Consider the following 19,634-nt stretch of genomic DNA (forward strand, 5'->3'; position numbering starts at 1 on the left):
TCCATCTGCGTCTTAAATGTGCGCTTTTCTCCGTTTCGTGCTTTTATCTTTGTCTCTTGCATTTTCTTTGCCTTTTACTTTTTGTCCTTTTTTGGGGCTCAAATTTGCTTCTAACGATTTTACCGTCCCATGTGGCCAAAGTGCCAAAGATGTGTACGCTGGGAAAGGTAAAATTTATAATGTGAGTCCTGGTATTTAAAGACAAATTTTATGGCTTTTTAGTTGACAGTCGAGAGCCGACAGCATAATTCAACTGCCCGCAGAAGTAGGCAATGATATTTTTATGGCACTTTGCGGTTTCTTGTTTCTAAGGAATCCTTTTCTAAGTAACGATTAAAAAACTTTGCTCGCAAAAAACAAGCACTTTAACTAATAAAAATTTGTACTTTTTAATTTCAGGTAAATTTTACGATGTTAATCATGATGACGTTCGGATTTAATTCAAGATTAAATGGGTATAATAATTTAAGAAGTAATTGTGTAATGTATCATTTTTTAAATATACGTTTTGTTAAATCGAACATCTTTAAGAACCAATCAGACAACGATTAAGCCACTTAAGTTTTGCCAATCAACAGAAGCAGTTTAAAAGTATTGATTTGCTGAACAAACTTGTTTGGCTTAGTTTAGGAAAAGTAAATAAGCCAAGCCAAACTGTTATGGCTGGTTGACCGCTGACCAAAAGCCATTCATTTAAGAGACATCATAATCAAGTCAGCTGCGACCAACTGATGGTAAGGTCGGGCCAAAGAGCAACTGGAATCGCTATCTATCATGAGTTGCATATACAGAACGGAAATTATTTATTAATTGCTCACACCACCGCACATCAGGCCAAATAAGAAGAAGCGAAATCTGCGCACAATTAAATCGATATAAAGAATTGCACAGCAAACATCATGGCCGGCCGACCAAGCCCACAAAATATTTCATGCGTTGTCGAACGAAATGAATGCATAAATAATTGATTTAATTTTCGTGTTGACTACAAATGAAGCGCTTAAATGAATGGCTGAAGGGAGTGGAGTGCGGTTCATTGGCCAGGAATAGAAGCGTGGCTATTAATATATGCAAATTTCGCATTATCAACGCGAAACAAACAAATAAATGCGTTCTAAAAACCCAAAATAAAAGCAATGTAAATAAGCTGAACAAATTACGTAGGAAAAATTGCGATGCCGACTTAAACGTGACTTACTAAAACACATTATTCCAAAATATTTATTTGTGAACCTTTTAAAGAACCAAATTAAATATATTTTGTTAACAAAGGTTTATAAAAAGTTATAAAGTCGGGATATAAATTACATTAATATAGATTGTTGGTCAAAAGAGTGTAGGAAACCAGTCGGTAATTTCAGTAGTCACTGAAGTTATAACAAACTGAATAGGGAATTGCTGACACTTTTCATTTTTGTAAATTGTGCTAAAATGTGAATATAAATATAAATGAAATGTTTTTGCTTTATTCCCTGCTCTACTTTTCGTTTCTACGTGTCACTGCTTTCATTAATTTTAAATAAATGAGAACGTATGTTGCAAAAAAAAAAAAAAAAAAAAATAACCAAACGGATTGTTTTTTTTTGCTATATATATTTTTTTCCTATTTAAAAAAATAAAATCGAGTCAAGGATTGAACAAACCGCGACATTTAAAGTTGATGCGCATTGGTAGATTAAAAAACAGTTTTCATTGAAACTAAGTATTTGTATTTTTTTTATGGAATACAGCATTTTAATATTTAAATCTTGCGCACATAATAATCATTTATCTTGAATCGACGCATCGGAAAAATGAGGTTAACAAACAGTTTCCTCAATTCGCATCACCACAAGAGACACTATAATAAAAAGTGCAAGACTCAAAAAGTTTGCTTGTCCAAATCATTAACTTATTTAGCTTCGGGTTTTTTGTTAGAATTGGTGCCGTCATTGAAAGTCTGCACTTCACCCGAGGCCCAAATGCAATACACAACGGCAGTGGCGCAGAGCACAGCGAATGCCAGCCAAAAAACGATTCGCCACTCCATCATGGAGGCATTCGGGGTCATAACTCCCACTAGATAGGGCGATATCACTCCAGTGAGAGCACCAATTCCGTTGGTGATCGCCATCAAGGTGCCGGCATAGTTGGGGCTCAAGTCCAGCGGCGTGAGCTTCATTCCAGCATAGTAGGTTCCCATCAAACCCATACAGATCGTGAAGCAGGTAACAACGAGTGCTCGATCACAGCCGGCATAGGAGGCGGCCACCATGAAGACGGCCGGTCCAAAGGCGGCCAATGCTGTCATAACTTTCCTTGTGTTCGTTGTGTTCATCCAATTTCGCTTGATCATCTGATCGGCCACACAACCACTCACAAGCGACATAATCCACATGGTTACATAGGGCAATGAGGAATAGAGCCCGTTGGACTTTATAGAGAATCGCAGGACATCTGCCATGTACTTGGGCAGATATGAGACCATGATGTAGAATCCCCAGTCATGACCAATCTGTGCACTTATTAAGGCATACATCGGTACGTTGGTGAAGATGGCCTTCCACGGAGTCTTCGGTTGATTTTTGTCCTTCGGCGGTATTTCTTGCGCTAGAAACTCACGTTCCGACGGTTTTATGAAGGGATGGGTATACGGACTGCTAAAGCACAGCACCGTGAATATGATGAACCAGACAATGGCTAATATGCCAAAGAAGTAGAACACATAAGGCCAATCCATCGAGTCGAGTATTATGCCGGACAGCAGGTTACCAGCGATACTGCCAACCTGACCGCCGCCGAGAACCAAGGCGCCCAGCATTCCGCGCTCGCTGGCCGGAACCCAGGAGGCCAGCAAAACACTTAGGGCCGGAAAGGTGGTACCCTCACCAAGTCCCATCAGGACACGGAGCACGATCAATGCATCGCTGCCGCCTTCAACGATGCACACCGGTGTGACAACTGTGAAAAACGCAGTTGCCAGAATTCCAAGGCTCAGCGTCCACTTTCCGCCAAATTTATCCGCTAAAATGCCACCAGGCACATGGGTAACAATGTATCCAATGTAGAAGGAGGCCAGGATCAGACCCTGTTTCTCTTCAGACCATTCGTAAGAGCCTCCTTCGCGGGCAGTTGGTGAACTTTCGTCATCTGGTTCGCAGATGGCTTCGCTCTCATGTGCCGCTGAGTAATTCTTCTTGACCACCAACACCGTAATGGCCTGCGAAAGACACACTCGCATCGTATAGGCATTGAAGATGGCGAAGAATCCCATTATGGCCAGAATCCATCGTTGGGGTACAATGAAGAATTTAGATAGTGTTGTGCCCCATTTAGGCTGCTCTTTAGGATCCGCCATTAAACGGTTTTCTTTTCTTTTAAAATACCAGAATTTGGAATTATGTCAAAATAACAATATGCGTTTTAATTTTTTTTAGTGTGCGTTAGTTTTTATGAACTCTTAACAAATGCCTATGTGACCAAAAAAGGTTGTAAATCAACTTTGTTGTCGCTTACAAATGCAATGAAATTACGAATGTCAATATGATTTTTATACCAGCTTCGAAAATGATTAACACTTCCAGGTTAACAAAATATTTAATGAGAGTTTTTTTTCTTTTATATAGATTTCGTATTTTTTTTAGAGCACTACTTATTTTCGGGCTATGAATAAAAGCTTATGATTACTCATGTTTATAAATAAAAAAAATCTTCTGTGTTTTAGGGTTCTTATATTATTGTTTATAATTTTTTTCGGCTCTAAAACACTTAGCTCAGCATATTGAGCATATGTATAACGGTGTGCCCTCGACAAAAACCTACATCCTGTTCCTTCCATGTGCCTGCTTTCACCATCTGTGGGTTTCTTATTCTTTTTTTTTTTGTGTTTACCCGACGACTACTTGGCGGCTATACAGAAGACCCGTCCCAAGATGTCCCTAACAATTACATTTGCCTCAAAATTTATGTGTGTTTTGCAACCTTTTCTTGTTCTTCGCCTCCATCGGCGTCATCTATTGTTTTGAATGTGAGTGAGTCAGTCACACATGTGTCCTCACTTGGTTGAGCAGGATGAGAAGTTCGGTGGGTTTTGACAACCGCAGGCGCAGGTCCTTGCGGTGGCCTAACCAAAGAAGAAGAATAAGAAGAAAAAGAAGTAGAAGACGAAGACGAAGAAGTAGAAGAAGAAGGGCTTCCATTTTCATCATCATAAAGTCTGTTGAAAGGAAATCGATATGGGCAACTTAATCATGAAATGAAGTCGCCGTCAAGTTGTCTTTCATTTTCAATTCCATTCTCAGCACCTCGAACTCCTTCCAGTAGCATTCCTCCTTGCCAACTTACATCCCCGTTGGAGCATTGTTTACCTATCGAGTGCGAAGGGCCAAAAACTTTTCCCTAGGTTTTAGTTCAGTTGAACTCGCCTCACTTCGGTTCGTTTTTGGTTTTGGTTTGCTTCTCCGGCGCGGTTCATTTTGCTTTGCTTCGGCTTTAGCTTGACTGGAATTGTTTTGTTTGTTTGTTTCCATGTCTAAGTTAGCTTACTTTTGTGAAAAACTTTTTCCTGCTATCCGCTATGGCTTATGCTTTCAATCACCGCTCCGCAGCAACGATACTCTGGCGCCCTCCACGCTTTTCCCCTGTTGCTAACATTTTTTGTTCATTTCCGTTTCGACTTCCTTTGGAGCTTCGTCAGGTTTTATCCGTTCTAGACCAGAAATGCAGGTCAGGTCAGTTCGGTGCAGTATTATATTAATTTTTCCTCTTTTCCCTCGTTTTGGGGTCAAACGCCTTTTTACTGCTCCACGGATACTAACAATAATTGTTCATACTTTTTAAACTTACATAAAAAGTTACACAAACTGAAATTACACTGTAGTCAATTAGTTAGCTTGAAGAAAAATGAGTTAATTTGTATTTATTTAATTCAAACATTTCATTGCAAACAAAAAGGTATTGATTACTTCAAACAAATCACTAAATGTGACATCAACACGTAATTATTAAAAACAAACAAACGCTCATAGCTTGTACCTTAAAAAAAAAAACATGTTCATTTGTTTGTTAACATCTATTTACCTTCCTCATTGTTGCAACCAAGATTAATAAATATTTGCTTTGTATTCCGAGTTTCTCTGCTCTTTTTTGCATAGCAAAGCAACAAATCACTTTAAAAACGTCAATCCGTTACGATTTGGTTTTACGTAACCAGAAAAAATCGAAAATAAAACTTAATCTGTCAGAGGATGTGAGGTTGTTAAGTTAAAATGTCAATAGGATCGAGGGTGTTGTCATTCCTGAGTTTTGTACTTTATATATCGACCCACTTTCACTGGGTAAGCCCTTGCGAAAAAAAAAGAATCCTTCAATTATTCTGCGCATGCCACGCCTCCCCCTGTCCGCCCTCTTGCCACCCACTTACCACCCACTGACTGGACAGTAACTGACGTTGAGCAAGGTCCGCGATAAAAAAATGTATGACAGCAAAAAGCCATGGCAGGAGAAATATTTTATGAGGCCGCATGCATTTTTCATGTTATTTAAAGTTCATTAAAAAAATATGTCAGTCACAAGAAATGGAGAAAATTATGGAAATAATTGCTGACTGAAATGAAATATTTTGTAAACGTGTTTTGTTATGTATATTTGTATTTTAATCTTACTTTTCAGCTGGTATCTGGTAAAATTCGAAAGGAGATTGAATGTATAAACCAATGCCGAAAATACAAAAACCAGCATAGCATATCTATACTCAGACAGATATTAAATGCTAAGTTCATTTTTTCACTAAGTACACTTTACGTATTTATTTAACTTTACCAGTCCTTTCTTTAATTTGCTTCATTTTTCGGTTTTTTCATTATTTTTTTTAAGAACAACGTTTTGGTTTTAAGAGCAAGTACTGCAGTCAATTGTTTAATACGAAGTATAGTTAAAAAAATATTTCCTTCCGTTTTTCCTTAGCAAATGTTTGATAACATTAATGTTCATAAAAATTTCGGGGATAAATGAAACTTTTTCTTTGTGTTTATTATCAAGGCATTTCCTTTGCTCGACAGTATTTTAAACTTTATTCATGCCTTTCCATGTCACTGCTCTGTCCGTATATGTTGTTTGTTTCAAGAGAGGGAAAAATAAAAATGGAGAAGTTATTATTTTCTGTTTTGGTTATTTTCTTCTTGCTGACGATTTTGGATGCTAAGTGAATGTTGCCATATATTTTCTATTTTTTTCTTTCTTTTTTTCCTTCTCATATTTGTACAACCAGCATATTTTACCCAGTTCAATCCGAGGAACCTTGTTGTTTCCTTTCGTCCTTGGCCTGCAGAAATTCTTGAGTTTTGTGATTGAAAGGCATTTTGGTTGCCTTAGTTTGGGTTGGCATCGCTGCGAGGCTTGTAATGCGTATGCTCAACCATTCCGTTGCATGTCACATTGTTGCCCGATATGCCTGCAACATAGTTGTGCAAAGCTTTTTGTTCTCTTCCACTCTGCTGATAAGTGTTGCAACGTGCAACTATTAAATAGTTTCCCAGCTGCCATTTCCAAGTTTCTTGGCCCATGGCCCATTCTTCAGGAACTTCTTGTGCCACTCAGATGGCAAGTTGCGAACGGAAAAATGGGTCTAAAGTTTAAATCGGGGCCGATTTTGTGATCTCAGCGTAAGTTATGTTTTCTTATATGTACTCCAATATACAAAAGCTTATAAAAATAATATGGTTCATCAAGACCCTGATTAAACTTCAACAATTTTAATTGGAAATGATTATTTTATGGGGAGGAGAAATTCTTAATTTAATTGCTGAAATGCCTACAAGCTTACCATTTCATTGCTGCCACAACTGCCACAGGTTACTAATTAAGAAATTTAATAAGCGTTCAAAATAATATTAATTTATTTTGGAGCATCTACCTAGAGCAGAATATGTTTCGAAAGTAAATTGCCAATCATAACTTACGAATACAATAATGAATGCGAATGAATCATTACCTGTCTGTCATTTAATCATCGCTTTGGTCTAGCATTTAACTTAAATTAACAAACATCTATAATTGTTTTCATATTTGAGTTTGTTTGCCTACGTCTCAAGTGGATGTGGCTGCACTCAATGGATTTAGTTGGTAACTGCAACGGTTGCCGTGATTGTGTGTACTTCGCTGTTGTGGTTTTGAAGCTCATTAAAATTTTGGTTTATGAGCTCAGCGTCGGCATTTTGAATATGTCTGGTATAGATTTCGGGGGTTAATATACAGCTATTCGTCTCACTTCAATGAACTCGTTAAAATGGATTTTGTTGTTAAACCGTTTGTAAAGCAGCGCTAATAAAGTCTCACGAACTGTTAATCTGAATGTTTGATTACATATTCTGGAGACATTATAAATTTAATAGATAATATATAAAAAAGAAACCTTAATAGATAGACTTACATCTAAAAATAAATTCCAGATAAATGGAAACGTTTTAAAATCAACTGGTCACTTTGCTTTAATTTAATTTACTGGTCAACTCTTAAAATTCCAAGCCAAAAATAACCGAATCGATAATTTAATTAAGCGAACTACAAAAAGCTATAGATGCGACAGCATCCTCCGCAAATTGTGAACTGGTGAAGCAATTAGTGAACAAGTTACGATTGAGGTGGGGTCGAGTTCCTGGTTATTCCAATGTTCATATCCGCAGAAGTCCGGTGGGAGCTTTTATTCGTGAATCCGCCCACCCAAATTACTAACACATCAGTTGGTATTGTCTTTCGCCTTTGTCTACGGAAATAGCGCAGCGGGAAAATCAAACTAATCAGTTGAATGATTGGCGTCGACAGCCGGTGAACAATGGCCGCGTTGGACGTCCTTTCGATATCCTGTGAATGAATGTTGTTGCTCGTTTCAGGGAAATTTTTCCACCTTTTTTCGCATTTAACGAGATTTTGTCTTCTCCTCCATTCCCTTCGTATGGAAATTGGTCGATCGGTAGGGAGGACATTCAAAGGGGGAATGGAACAGCTCAAATTACTTTATAGCTTGCTTCATTTAGTTTATAACAGGCAGGGTGTTTTTTTTTTTCTATCTTCACTTTACCTCATCCACTGGCATTTTTTAATTTTCCGTAATTTGAACCTGCCTGGACATCAATTATATGGCTATCTTGGCCGGACTGGCTTTAGCCTCCTTGACCAAAGTGGATTAGCTTTGTGCTGTGAGTGGCGGAGCGCTACTTCAAGTTAATTTGTTATGCAAAAATTATACCCACAGCTTTGGCCTATTAATGGTAGCTTTTGTGGCTACACTTTCAAGGGGAGAAATCGCCTTAAGTGAATGCGGGTCAAGATTTCAGGTTATGGTCTGTTATTAAAATCGTTGTTGCTTACACTTTCGTTATGGTAAACATATTAAGTGGATGTATTAGCTGAGAGTTTATTGGATACTTTAAATTCTATAAATATTCATGTACATTGGTATTCGATTACTTTAAAAAAATACAACCAATAATCTATGCAGTTTGAGTGTTTGTGAACAAATTATACGTGGCGAAATATTTGCAAGACAATTTTTTAATCGCAATTGTGTTAAAAGAAGCAAAAAAGAAAATCTTTAATTTCCATTATGAGTTTTGCTCGCCCACGGCTCTAAGCTACTTTACTTTTGGGAAAATTATTTTCTGTTCATACGTGCTAAATTACGCAGTGCTTAGCTTTGTGGAAAAATATTTCCTTTCGACCCAATTTCCATCTCTTTTCACTTACCTAATGAGAAGCTTTTAGGGCTAAACAGGCGAAAAAAATAGCTTTGAAAGAGGACTATGCTGGAGCATCCAGAACTCAGTCGCTCTGACCGCAGCTAACACAAAAACCCATACACAGAAACACACTTGGGTGCTAATGCCATTTTGACGTTGCCTTCGGTTTTTACGCGCTCCTGTTTTGTAACGCCCAAATGTAGACTACACTTTAGTTGTTTCACCGCAGAACAGGGCACGCCCATAATCCATAAGTTAAGCTCAACGGTTTGTTTGTGTGGCGGTCGCCGGCTGTCGGTTGGCTGGATCCTCCATCCCCCCAATACTCCCCTCATTTCCCCGGTGCCCATTTTGTGGTTTGTTCTCAGCCAAAACATATACAAAATCTCCCCCAAAAAAACAAAAATTGCCAACAACCCAAATCACTCGCCTCCAGAAACCAAACTAAAGGGTCAAAGTTACTTTAAACGTTGCCACCGACAGGAGTTAACAAGGCTGGGTGTTGGCTGTTTGGCTGTTTTGGCTGGACGGGCTTCAACTGGACCGAAAAGGAGGCGTATGCTTTGTTGGCAATTTATGATTATTTTTACTCGCATTTCGTTCTTTTTTATCCGCTATCTACTGACCCGCATTTTCGGACGCACGCCCCACAAAAGGGCCTCAAATTTTAAATGTGTGTGTGTGGGTCAGACTAAATATTTTCATCACATGGGGAATTTCGGTATTCAACAACAATGATTATGTGCTAATCCGGGGACCATTTGCCGGCACTTCTATTAAAGATATTACCAAGTTTATAATGCCCTTTAAACTCTGTAATTATAATTAGTGCATTTTGTAATAGTTAAATGTTCTGAGAGTTATGAAAATACAAATTATTATTGTGTCGTACTTAAATTTAATTTAACATGCTCGAAAGCATTTTCATAAATTACAATTTTATTGCTAAACTCCTGACATTAATTAAAGAACCTGATACATTCCTATGTATTCCTGTATATCAATTAAATTCATAAATTCATAATTTGATTGATAACAACAAATTTAATTACTCACATCAAATCTGTAAATTCTATTTAGCAGTTATGTCTTTAGCGGTCAAGTCAATAGCCAAAAATGCAATGAGTATTGATTACTGATTTGTATGTCTGGCACTTCTTTACATTCTCCCGCTGGCAAGTTGCTAAAATCAAATTAAATGTCCAAATTGCTGGCAACATGGATAACGAATAAAATGAAATTGACTTGTGGAAATTCCTTCCTTATCTCTGGTTGATATCGCAAATCCTAAATTCTCCTTGTTAATTGGAATTCAAGTAAACATTTGCATCCTTGTTGATATCCTCCAATTTAAGTTGTTGAAATGGTTGTGTTGGTGGCTTTTCCTTATCTTAAACTGTTTTCTTCCAGGCTATTTATTTTTGTTTTTCATAGGATAAGCTGTATTGCATTCAATTCAAAACAAAATGCGATAACGTCTGTTGTTTTTGTTTTATTCATCTTATATATACCGAAAAATCTTGTATAGTCATTTGCATTGAATAAATTCGATATAATGTGTGGTTGCTTATTCTTTCTTAAAATCTCTTGAATATATGCTTTTAAAGATTCAATTCTGTATAAATGGTCCTTATTTAATTTGTCGGAATATTTAAATGAAAACTTTTCTGTAGTTGACATATTAACATATATTTCGTTTGACTTATTCCCTCCATTTTCCATCGCACACCCTATCTCATTCTGTCTCCTGCAAACGCAGTCCTTCCGCTGGTTGCTTTCCAGCCAAGCGTTCTGAAGATAAAAAATGCTTTTTGTACTCTTGCATATTTAAAAATCTCGGTCAATAAGCATTCAGCATTGTCAGCATTCCTTAGACTATCTCCGCTTCGGCCTATTGTAAACAAACTGTTAACAAAGCCGAGGGGATGCGCTAATTTCAGCCGCGATTGAAGCGAAAGTTGAAGAGTATGAGGGCATAGAAATGTCACATTCATTAATTTATTTGTAATACATGTTAAAATATTACATACGCTTTTGCCAATTCAGAGAGTTTGGTTAAATAAATGTAAGTCAACTCATGCGAATGCAAACGAACCAAACCAAAAATTGTAATACGTTTATTAGCGAAAAACAACAAAATAAAATTTACATATATATAAATATCGGGTTTTTTTTTTGCAATAAATACAAACTTTATCGTTGAAAACTCATAGGTGAAAATTTTATGAGAACAAAAAGAGTCATGATTTTGAACTCAACATAAAAGTATTAATAGGGTAACGTGTTGTCTGACCCAGTTCAGAAGCTCAAGAAGTCGTGACCCATCGCTCGTCTCGGAAATACGTTGTTCATCTGATGGATTTTTGTTGCTGGCGTTTCTTTTGCAAAAGTTGACTGGCTTTGGTTTTTAAGTTTGCACACAAAGTTGGCCTGTGTATTGGGGGTAGCAAGTGAAATTACTTGAAATGCATTACATGGAAAACTTTTCCACCATCTTGTTGTACTTGTTAGTGCCGGTTTTGCAGTAGCCTTTAAGGCGCTTTTCCAAGGACTTGGCCAACTATTGGCCCGCTCTGTTGTCCCGGATCGCCTCAGTTGGCTGCCAAGTTACAGCCCACATTGCCGTTGCCAGCCCGAGTCCCGTTTGGTTCAGTCTAGGGGATTATTGGCTAGTTTATGCAACTGCCTTTACTGGAACGAACTGACAGCCTGGCTTAGGGCGCTATCTATCGATATGCATGCCCATGGCCTAAAACTCTCCTGTGGTCAAATTTGTCCTCAGACTGCAGACAAAGTTTTATATGCCGTTCGAATTTAATATGGTAATTATTTTATCAGGCCAAGAAGGGTGAGGTTTAACCCTTTTGAAATCGATCGCCTTTAGAACAATTATTAATTGGATGATATGTTGTAAAGATATTTGCTTGTGGCGTTTGTTTTTTCAAAGGACCCCATGCTGTTGTAATAAATTCTAAATACAATGTTTATTAGTTAACAGGACTCTTCATTAAAAAGGTTTTGCATGATAAGTCTGGTTGAATAGGTACTAATGCTTACATTAACATTCTGCGGATCCAAAGGAATTTTGCAACGTGCCTCTACTATTGTCCTTAGCCTTTGTTCCCGCACAAAGGACATAAGTCCATGAGGTTGGGAGAGTGTGTGTAGGTGGAAAGCTTTGCCGTTGTAATTGCTGTTATTACAGCTGTTTGCTTGTTTGTACTTGTTGGGTTCTGATGTTGCTGCAGTTTGTTGCCTTTAAGCTAAAGACTTAATGCGCTTTACTGGCCCAACGCACTACAACCTGCATTTACCTCTGTGCAAATATATTCTGAAACGCAGCCAAACAAAAATATGGAAAAGAAAATTCGTATGCAACTGTGGTTAAAAAATGCAAAAAATACCAGGAGGTTAAAAAATAAAAATAAACTAAAATAACGTATACGAGTACCTTTGAGGTATTGTATGCCTTTGCGCTTGCCAATATTTTAACACTGCATGAATGAACGCTCTTTAGAAGTAGAAAAGAGAAGACAAAATTCCTGCATTAAAAAATCGTTTAAAATAATGACAAGTGAACGCGTTTCTCTTGAGCGATGAAAAATTTTTCGTTGACCAATTATACGAAAGTCATGTTATCTCAAAAACCTCATAATGCGCGTTCCGAAACATTAGGCACCCACTTTTTTATAGCCAGTGTCAAACTTATTTAAAGTTTCAGCATTAGACCTTTTTTATTTTGTTACAATTTTCTAACCTAATGGGATGCACGTCATGGTCTGAGTTGACATCTTGGTTCGTCCAAAAACCACAAAAAAAAGTCTCTGATGAAACTTTTCCTGCAACTTGGGAGTGTTGGTCGGGGACCGCAGTAATGTCGGCCTTGGTGCTACAACGATAAAATAAAGCATGAAGAAACCGCACGAAAGGTTGTCAAATAAAATCCTGGGAAACTGCAATAAATCACGTAGCACTGCAATCATTTTCTCAGCGCAAAGCGCCCTTCAAAAAGTGAGCGCAAAACATATAAGATCGTTTATCAGATTGAAAATAAAGCAGATTTTTGCATTTGGCTGTATAAAAAATATGTATTACAATTTGCATAATGATAGCTAGCTGCAATATACCCATATATATACATATAACTCAAGGGGAAATTCACCCTTTATTAAATCTTACATATTTTATTTTAAATTATAAATATGCCATCCTTCAGCTTTTCACCACTGCCAAAAGACATTTGTTTATTTTCCATTTTTATGTGACTTGAGGCAACTTATTTTCAAATTGAACCCTTGGTTAACCTACGCACGTTTTTCGCAGAATAAAAAAAAAATTGTAAAAACAAGGGGTTCAAAATGAAAAAATAAAGAGAATATACCTTTAACCCATTTAACTTTAAATGCTTTTAATGTGCAGGTTTCTTAAGGGGTTATTGATTTAAGAAGCGAGCTCCCTTAGCAATGATTCCAGCATCATTCATCAATATCAAGCGTTTAAAGTCGGCTTCAATCACAAGCGCAAGATGGAGGCTCTTCTGCCTTATTTCCCTTTCTTGCACCCACGCGGGATAAACCTTCTTAAGCCTATCAATCAAAAAACTAGCAGATAGAGCCAAAAGCGCTGACCAAATCCTTTGGAAATTCAACTCGAGAGCCATTTAAGCGGTTTTTGCTACGCGCCACACTGCAACCAAATTGAATCATCGTTTTGCACCGCATCGCCTAGTTGTGAGGGTCACGCAGTTTAAAAATGAATAACTCCGAGTGGGATTGGCCGGGTGGATTCCCTTCCCTGGACTTCAGTTTTAACTGTCACGGGTTTTTAGTAGTCATCTCTTGGAGGTCTCTTATCTCCATCTCCAGTGAAGCGCATTAAAGGCTCGTTTGTCCTGTGGCACTGGCGACGTGGATCGATGGGGCGAGGGAGAATTTGGGTTAATGGAATATAAGTGAGACAAACGAAAAACACTTTTTCCCAGCCCGCTTTTTGTCTGGGCGATTTAAGTTGCTAGCTGGTCTCTAATCTAAAGCTGAAACCAGTTTTTCCGTAATATCTCTTTATTGGACTCGCTTTTCTTGCCAAATGTATCTGAGAAAATCAAAGCAACAAACCGAAAAAAAAAACATTGAAAAGAAAAGTTTTTTTTTTTTGCTTGGAAAAGTCGGGCACAGCCAGTCACCGATGTTTGTTGTTGTTTACTTCATGTTTATGCTGGCCTTTTCTTTGGTCAAGCGCATTTTGCCATATTCAATTTTCCGCAAGCAGCCCCCTCTTTTCCTAAAAGCAAATAGCGAAAGTAGTTTCCAGCTGGTTTTTCTTCTTCCCCTTAGTTTTTTTTTTTTCATTTTCTATTTATTTGTGCCAGTTGTGCAGCAGCTGAGAAGCTTTGAGGGAGGGGATCGATGGGAAATAAAAAGAGCTTGCCGGAAAAACCGGAAAGCAACAGGCGAAATGTAAGTCAAGGTGTCACTTATTAGGATAGATTGAAAATCCCAAATTGTTGCCATGGTCTCAATGCAGATTAAGAAAAATGCCTCAGGAATCCTTTTAATTTTCAAAGAATAGAATTAGAAATGCAAGATCAATTGATACTTTGGAATAATTGCTGTTTTAATGTTAAGATGCCAAGCCCTCATTACGAATTCTCACTAATGACAAACCCATTGTTCGTTTCATTTTCAAGGGGCAAGTCCATTTTAAACTTGCTTTAGAATCGTAAAATCTATTGACGCCACCTTTCGCTTATTTTTCAAGCCATTCTCGTTCCCTCGGGTTTTTAGCTTTGTTTAATCAGTTGCTGAGGGAGCTTTCCGCATTGTTGAACCCCAGGGACTGACGCTGGGTAAACCTTTGTACCGTTTTGTGGGTCAACTACTCAAATGACCCCTTTGGCCAAGGGCTCCCTTACTTTTGCCCCACTGCTGCAGGTCGTTCCCTTTATTCTGGCTTGATTCATCATGACGTTTGCGCAAAAAGAACGAACTGAAAAAAAATCGTTGTTTAATGTTTGCTTGAACATTCAGTTTAATTACCCGACCCCCCTGCCCCTATAATGCTCGTTTTTAGAACCTTTGCAATTTATTTCGTGTTGAGGATTTTTTCAGATACTTTCTGGCTCTGTGTAATTTTCCGACAGTCGTTTTGAAGTTGAACCCGCATCCTGCCAGTTCGCTTTTATGTTCTTTACTTTTTTGTATTATTTCTCGTTCGCAAGTTTTTAATTAATTTAATGCCAAATGGAGACTGGACCAACTAAAGTTTTGCGGCCGGTCGTTATTAACTATATGTATTTGAACGTAGTTAAAATCTTTATTTTATCTGGTACTTTAATTTAAAAATGCATTTGAAAATTGCAATATTCCTTCATGAAGACAACAAATGTATCCCATCACAAATTGTTTATGAAATAGTAGAATAGAACCTAGAATTTTCTGTATTTTTTTGTGTGACCACAGCATTCTACCTATGTGTTGCACACTCTAGTAGGCAATACACTCCATTAGGTAAGCAGACCGGCTTGATGGCCTCGGCTTTTAGCCCTAACTGGCAGACGAAAATGCTCTCTTAAGTAATGCAGTTATGCGTGCATCTCTCTGTGCGTTGTAAGTGCATTAAAAATGTTGCCAAGCTTCAACTGGCGAGAGGGAAGGGTTCTCCCTTCTGTCGACCCACAGGCGACGCCTTGAATGCCATTTCCCTGTCGTCCTTTCTCGCTTTCCCATTTTTCCAGTCCATCTGCCAAAATAAATATGTTTGCGGCAGTCGTAGAGCAATCCTGCCACGCCCACACAAGTGCCACTTGCCATCAGTTAGGCAGTTGGCTATGTGGCATGTGCAAGAACGACTTTCAGCCATCAGGGCCACTGCAACAGTAAATGCATTACGGAAAACTGCAGCAACCCAATGCAGTCTTCCCCTTCGGAAAACCCCTTTCCCTTCCTTTGCATAAATGCAATCAAACGTTAAAAGTATTAAGTGAAGGTAGTGTCCGAGCGTTGACAAGGAAATGAAAGTCCTCGCAGCACTTTGAGGCGAGTCCTGGCTGCTCTTGAGGTGGACATCAACACACTCTGGCGTTCTGGTGTGGTGTTGTGTTTCAATTTCCGGTTTTCAATTTAATTTCAATTGCGGTTATCAAATTGTTTCTTGGTTTTCTGCTTGCAATCGATTTTTAAGATTTAAAAGCAAAATATATTTGATGCTTTTCATTTCATAAATAATTGTCAGCTTTCTTACATTTAACTAAAATGGCAGTTCCATGCAAAACTGCGGGGGGAATCCTTTGACAAATGTTACAGAATATTTAACAATCTTTTAAGCCCTTTTATTGGTTTTTTTGCTAACTCTTTCCATGTTTTATTTTTATTTACAGGTCATAAGCGACTTAACGAATACATATCCCACTATGAAACACTCAACTATGATCACGAGCACATCCGAGCTAGTCACAATAGAGCGCGACGATCAGTGACCAAAGATCATTATGTACATTTAAAGTTTGCATCACATGGAAGAGACTTCCATCTTAGATTAAAACGTGATTTAAATACATTTAGCAATAAGTTAGACGTGAGTATTGCTCTCAAGATTAAAATCAAAAACCCTTACTAAGACATACTTTTTTATTTTTAGTTTTATGATAGCAAAGGTCCCATTGATGTCTCCACGGATCATATCTATGAGGGCGAAGTGATAGGGGATCGTAATAGTTATGTATTTGGTTCCATACACAATGGGGTATTCGAGGGTAAAATTATAACGGAACGTGATGCCTATTATGTTGAACATGCCAAACATTATTTCCCCACAAATCGCACGGCGACAACACCACCAACTTCGACGACATACTCCACCTCCACCCCATCATCATCTTCATCGACAACAACAACAAAAACAACAACAACATCGGCTCCTAGGAGCACCACGAAAAATACACAACCAACACGGCCTTTGGCCCAACGCAACAACAACAACAACAATATAAGCTACAACAACAGAACTGCCGTTGATAGTAAGACAGAAAACTTCATAAAGAAAATTGCTGAATCCACAACAACGAGCCAGCTTCCAGAGAGTTCCGACTCGTTGTCGTCGTCGTCGTCGTCGACAACAACATTCCCACCCACATCGGTGAATTCCGAGGACGAGCAGGAGCATAATGCCGAGGACGAACTTGATTTTCACTCCATTATCTACAAGGAGTCACATGTCGAGGACGCCTACGAAAATGTGCGCGAAGGTAAGTCGAAATAAGTTCCTTTTACCACTCTTCATTCTGGCACATTTTAAAAGTAAGTTACCGATGCAGAAATGAAAAATTCTCTCTCTCGCACATTGTTAAATGTGATTTATTTGGCGGCTGGCACCGCCGGAACTTCTCGACTTTATTCAGCAGCTATGGATTTCGTTTGGGGAGAAGGACTCAAGTCAGCCTTGAAATTGTTTGATAACATTTCGTTCCTGTTTTGACACCTAAGTTATGACAGTCGCGAGTGCGTGCTAATCATTTCTGTTGTGCTGGGGACTTGAGAGCTAGCTGTCAGTTTGTCAAATGGCACACTTTTCGGGGGGGCGGAGTTGAGACTGAAAGTAGCTGGGGCTCAGTGGCTGTTGAGCTTAACAACTTGTTTATCGGAGCTGTGAAAATCTGGCGCAAGAGCTTACCTAATGTCACGCTAGATGCTTCGCTTAGCACGCTTCAAAAAAAAAAATGTGGATATTTACGAAGAAGGGAACAAAGTTTGGGAACTGTCTTAGCTGATATATATTATTAATTGTTTTTTCTCAATGAAGTAACTTTATAAAACCAAAGGCTCTAAATAAACCTTATATTTAGAGACGGTTATTGAATTTTCAATAACAACTTACTGGAGTTTAAATGGCAGTGATTTTTAACAGCTGCTGACTTGTACAGTCGGCTCCTAATCGAAAGACAAAGTTTTTTCGAATTGAGGTAGAATGTTTTTCCCAGCCCAATTAGAATTTGTCAACTGAAATGGCAACGAAAACTGAGCATACCGCAGCAGTAGCTTTTCACCGCCAATGGCGATGGAAACTTTGATCCGTCAGCTGGGCGGACAAAGAAAAGACAGAAAAACTTTCGTTTGGCTGAAAACAGGCAACGTGGCAACGGTTTTTCATGGTTTATGCAAAAAGGCAACCCAGCGACTTCATTTTAAAAGCAAGCCACGCATGCAGCGACGTAAAAAGCAAAGAAAATAAGAGGAATATTCTCTCGCCGGTTCAATGGTCAATTTTTTATGTAACTCCCGCAACACAATGGTGCAACCAAAGAAGGTGTGCCCCCAGACTCGCACACTCGTGTGTAATATTGCCCCAACAATGACACTGACAATGAAAAGTTGCAGCTGAAAACTGAAAAAAAAAAAAATAAGTTCGGATGCATCGCCGTTGTTATTGTGCAGGCAGCACCAACTATGACGACATCAGGTTCCAGACCGACGGTTGCTTTTCATATATGCATAGGAAAAAAAGGGGCAGCTATTCTATATCTGGAATTACAGATAAAATATGCAGACATGTTTCTGTTCTTTTTAAACTAAAAATGTTTGCATGGACATGGAAGACTTTCCAATTCAAATCCAATCACATTGCACTTTTCAAGTAAAAACACGAGCGGTTCCTATTAATCTTATTTGCACTTGAGGATAAATCAATTTATTTTCTTCTTGTGTACACACACATTTTCCCATAGCCGTGGCTATAACAATGGGCGGCTGCCACGCCCATATAAAGTTGTCGCTGCTGCTGTTGCAACAAAAGAAGTAGAATCTAATGCATAGCTAAACAACTGAAATGGGAGCATCGGTGGGTATTTTGTTGAGTACACGGGGAGCGCTTTGTTGGCCAACTATTTGGTGTTTTTTTTTTTTTTTTCGACAATCTCTCTCCATTGTTGTTGCTCGCAGAAATTGTATGCAATTTGACATTCCCGCAAAAACACACACACGTGCACATGCAGCACACAGAGAGTTGCAAACAACACTTGATAAAACTATTGTCACGGGCGCATTTAGCTTAGTTGCAAGTTTATCTGGGCGTCGGGGGTGTGGCATAATCACTTTAATGAGCTCACACAAAAGCCGTTTACATGCCCCTTGCCTCTGCCCACCTGTCAGTTTAGTTATTCCCACTCGCCCATTGTGATTGATGTAAAGTTCAAATTCGAAATAAAACAGCGAAATTGGCATTCCATTTTATTAATTCGCTGCTTTCATTTAGTTTCGTTAGTTCGCTGGTGATTGAGAAGTGAGGACATCGAAACATTTAATTAGTTTACATTTTACATTTGAAACTAACTGCTGCCCAGGCAATTATGCTAATTAAAACTGTCCCTCAATCAATTTTAAGTGGGTATCGATTTGCAGTTCCCACGCTAGAGGATAATCATTTTAAATCAATGTAAACCTATCTTTAAATTGGAATCGTTTTAATATATTTTCATATAGGATAGTTCCATAAAATAAATTTTTTTGTTTGATTAATAAAACAATCAAATTTTCAAAATATTATTGGTTAGGTTTCAACACAATTATATTCTTCTCATGTGCTATATTTCTTTAATATTCTAGAAAATGTAATCTTTTTAGGGCTCAATAAAATTTTAGTATTGCTTTTTATGGAACCCAATTAAATTGTGCAACTGTTCGAGTTCCCCTTCTAAATAGCGAAATAAAGTGCTCACAGTTCCCATGACAAAGTTGGAAAGTAAAACAGCAATGTCAAAGGTTTCATATGGTTGTCATTGGTCACTTAGCCGTGGGGGTCATTACATAAACTTTAATTTGTGAAAAGTGCAAAATGGTCTTCTCTGCCATTCGCAGTTCTCTTACTCATTTTCTATTTATGAGTTTTTGCTGCCCCAGTTCGTCGCAGTTACCCACGTATTTCGCCTGG

At 38.2% G+C, this 19,634-nt stretch overlaps 2 protein-coding genes across 2 annotated transcripts in view; one reads left to right on the top strand and one right to left on the bottom strand.

Annotated features, from left to right (window-relative positions):
- Window positions 1-19,634, top strand: part of LOC108092652 (disintegrin and metalloproteinase domain-containing protein 10) — an 84,763-nt gene that overhangs the window by 40,392 nt on the left and 24,737 nt on the right. The window contains 2 exon segments of the mRNA XM_017192304.2: window positions 16,090-16,286; window positions 16,350-16,956. Coding sequence (XP_017047793.2) covers window positions 16,090-16,286; window positions 16,350-16,956 — 804 coding nt within the window.
- On the bottom strand, window positions 1,694-4,760 carry LOC108092653 (sialin). The gene has a single exon (XM_017192309.2). It carries the CDS (start codon window positions 3,335-3,337, stop codon window positions 1,892-1,894), a length of 1,446 nt encoding a protein of 481 aa, XP_017047798.2. The 5' UTR covers window positions 3,338-4,760; the 3' UTR covers window positions 1,694-1,891.

The sequence above is a fragment of the Drosophila ficusphila genome, unplaced genomic scaffold, assembly GCF_018152265.1.
Source record: "Drosophila ficusphila isolate 14025-0441.05 unplaced genomic scaffold, ASM1815226v1 contig_127, whole genome shotgun sequence".
In the NCBI taxonomy this organism is placed as follows: domain Eukaryota; kingdom Metazoa; phylum Arthropoda; class Insecta; order Diptera; family Drosophilidae; genus Drosophila; species Drosophila ficusphila.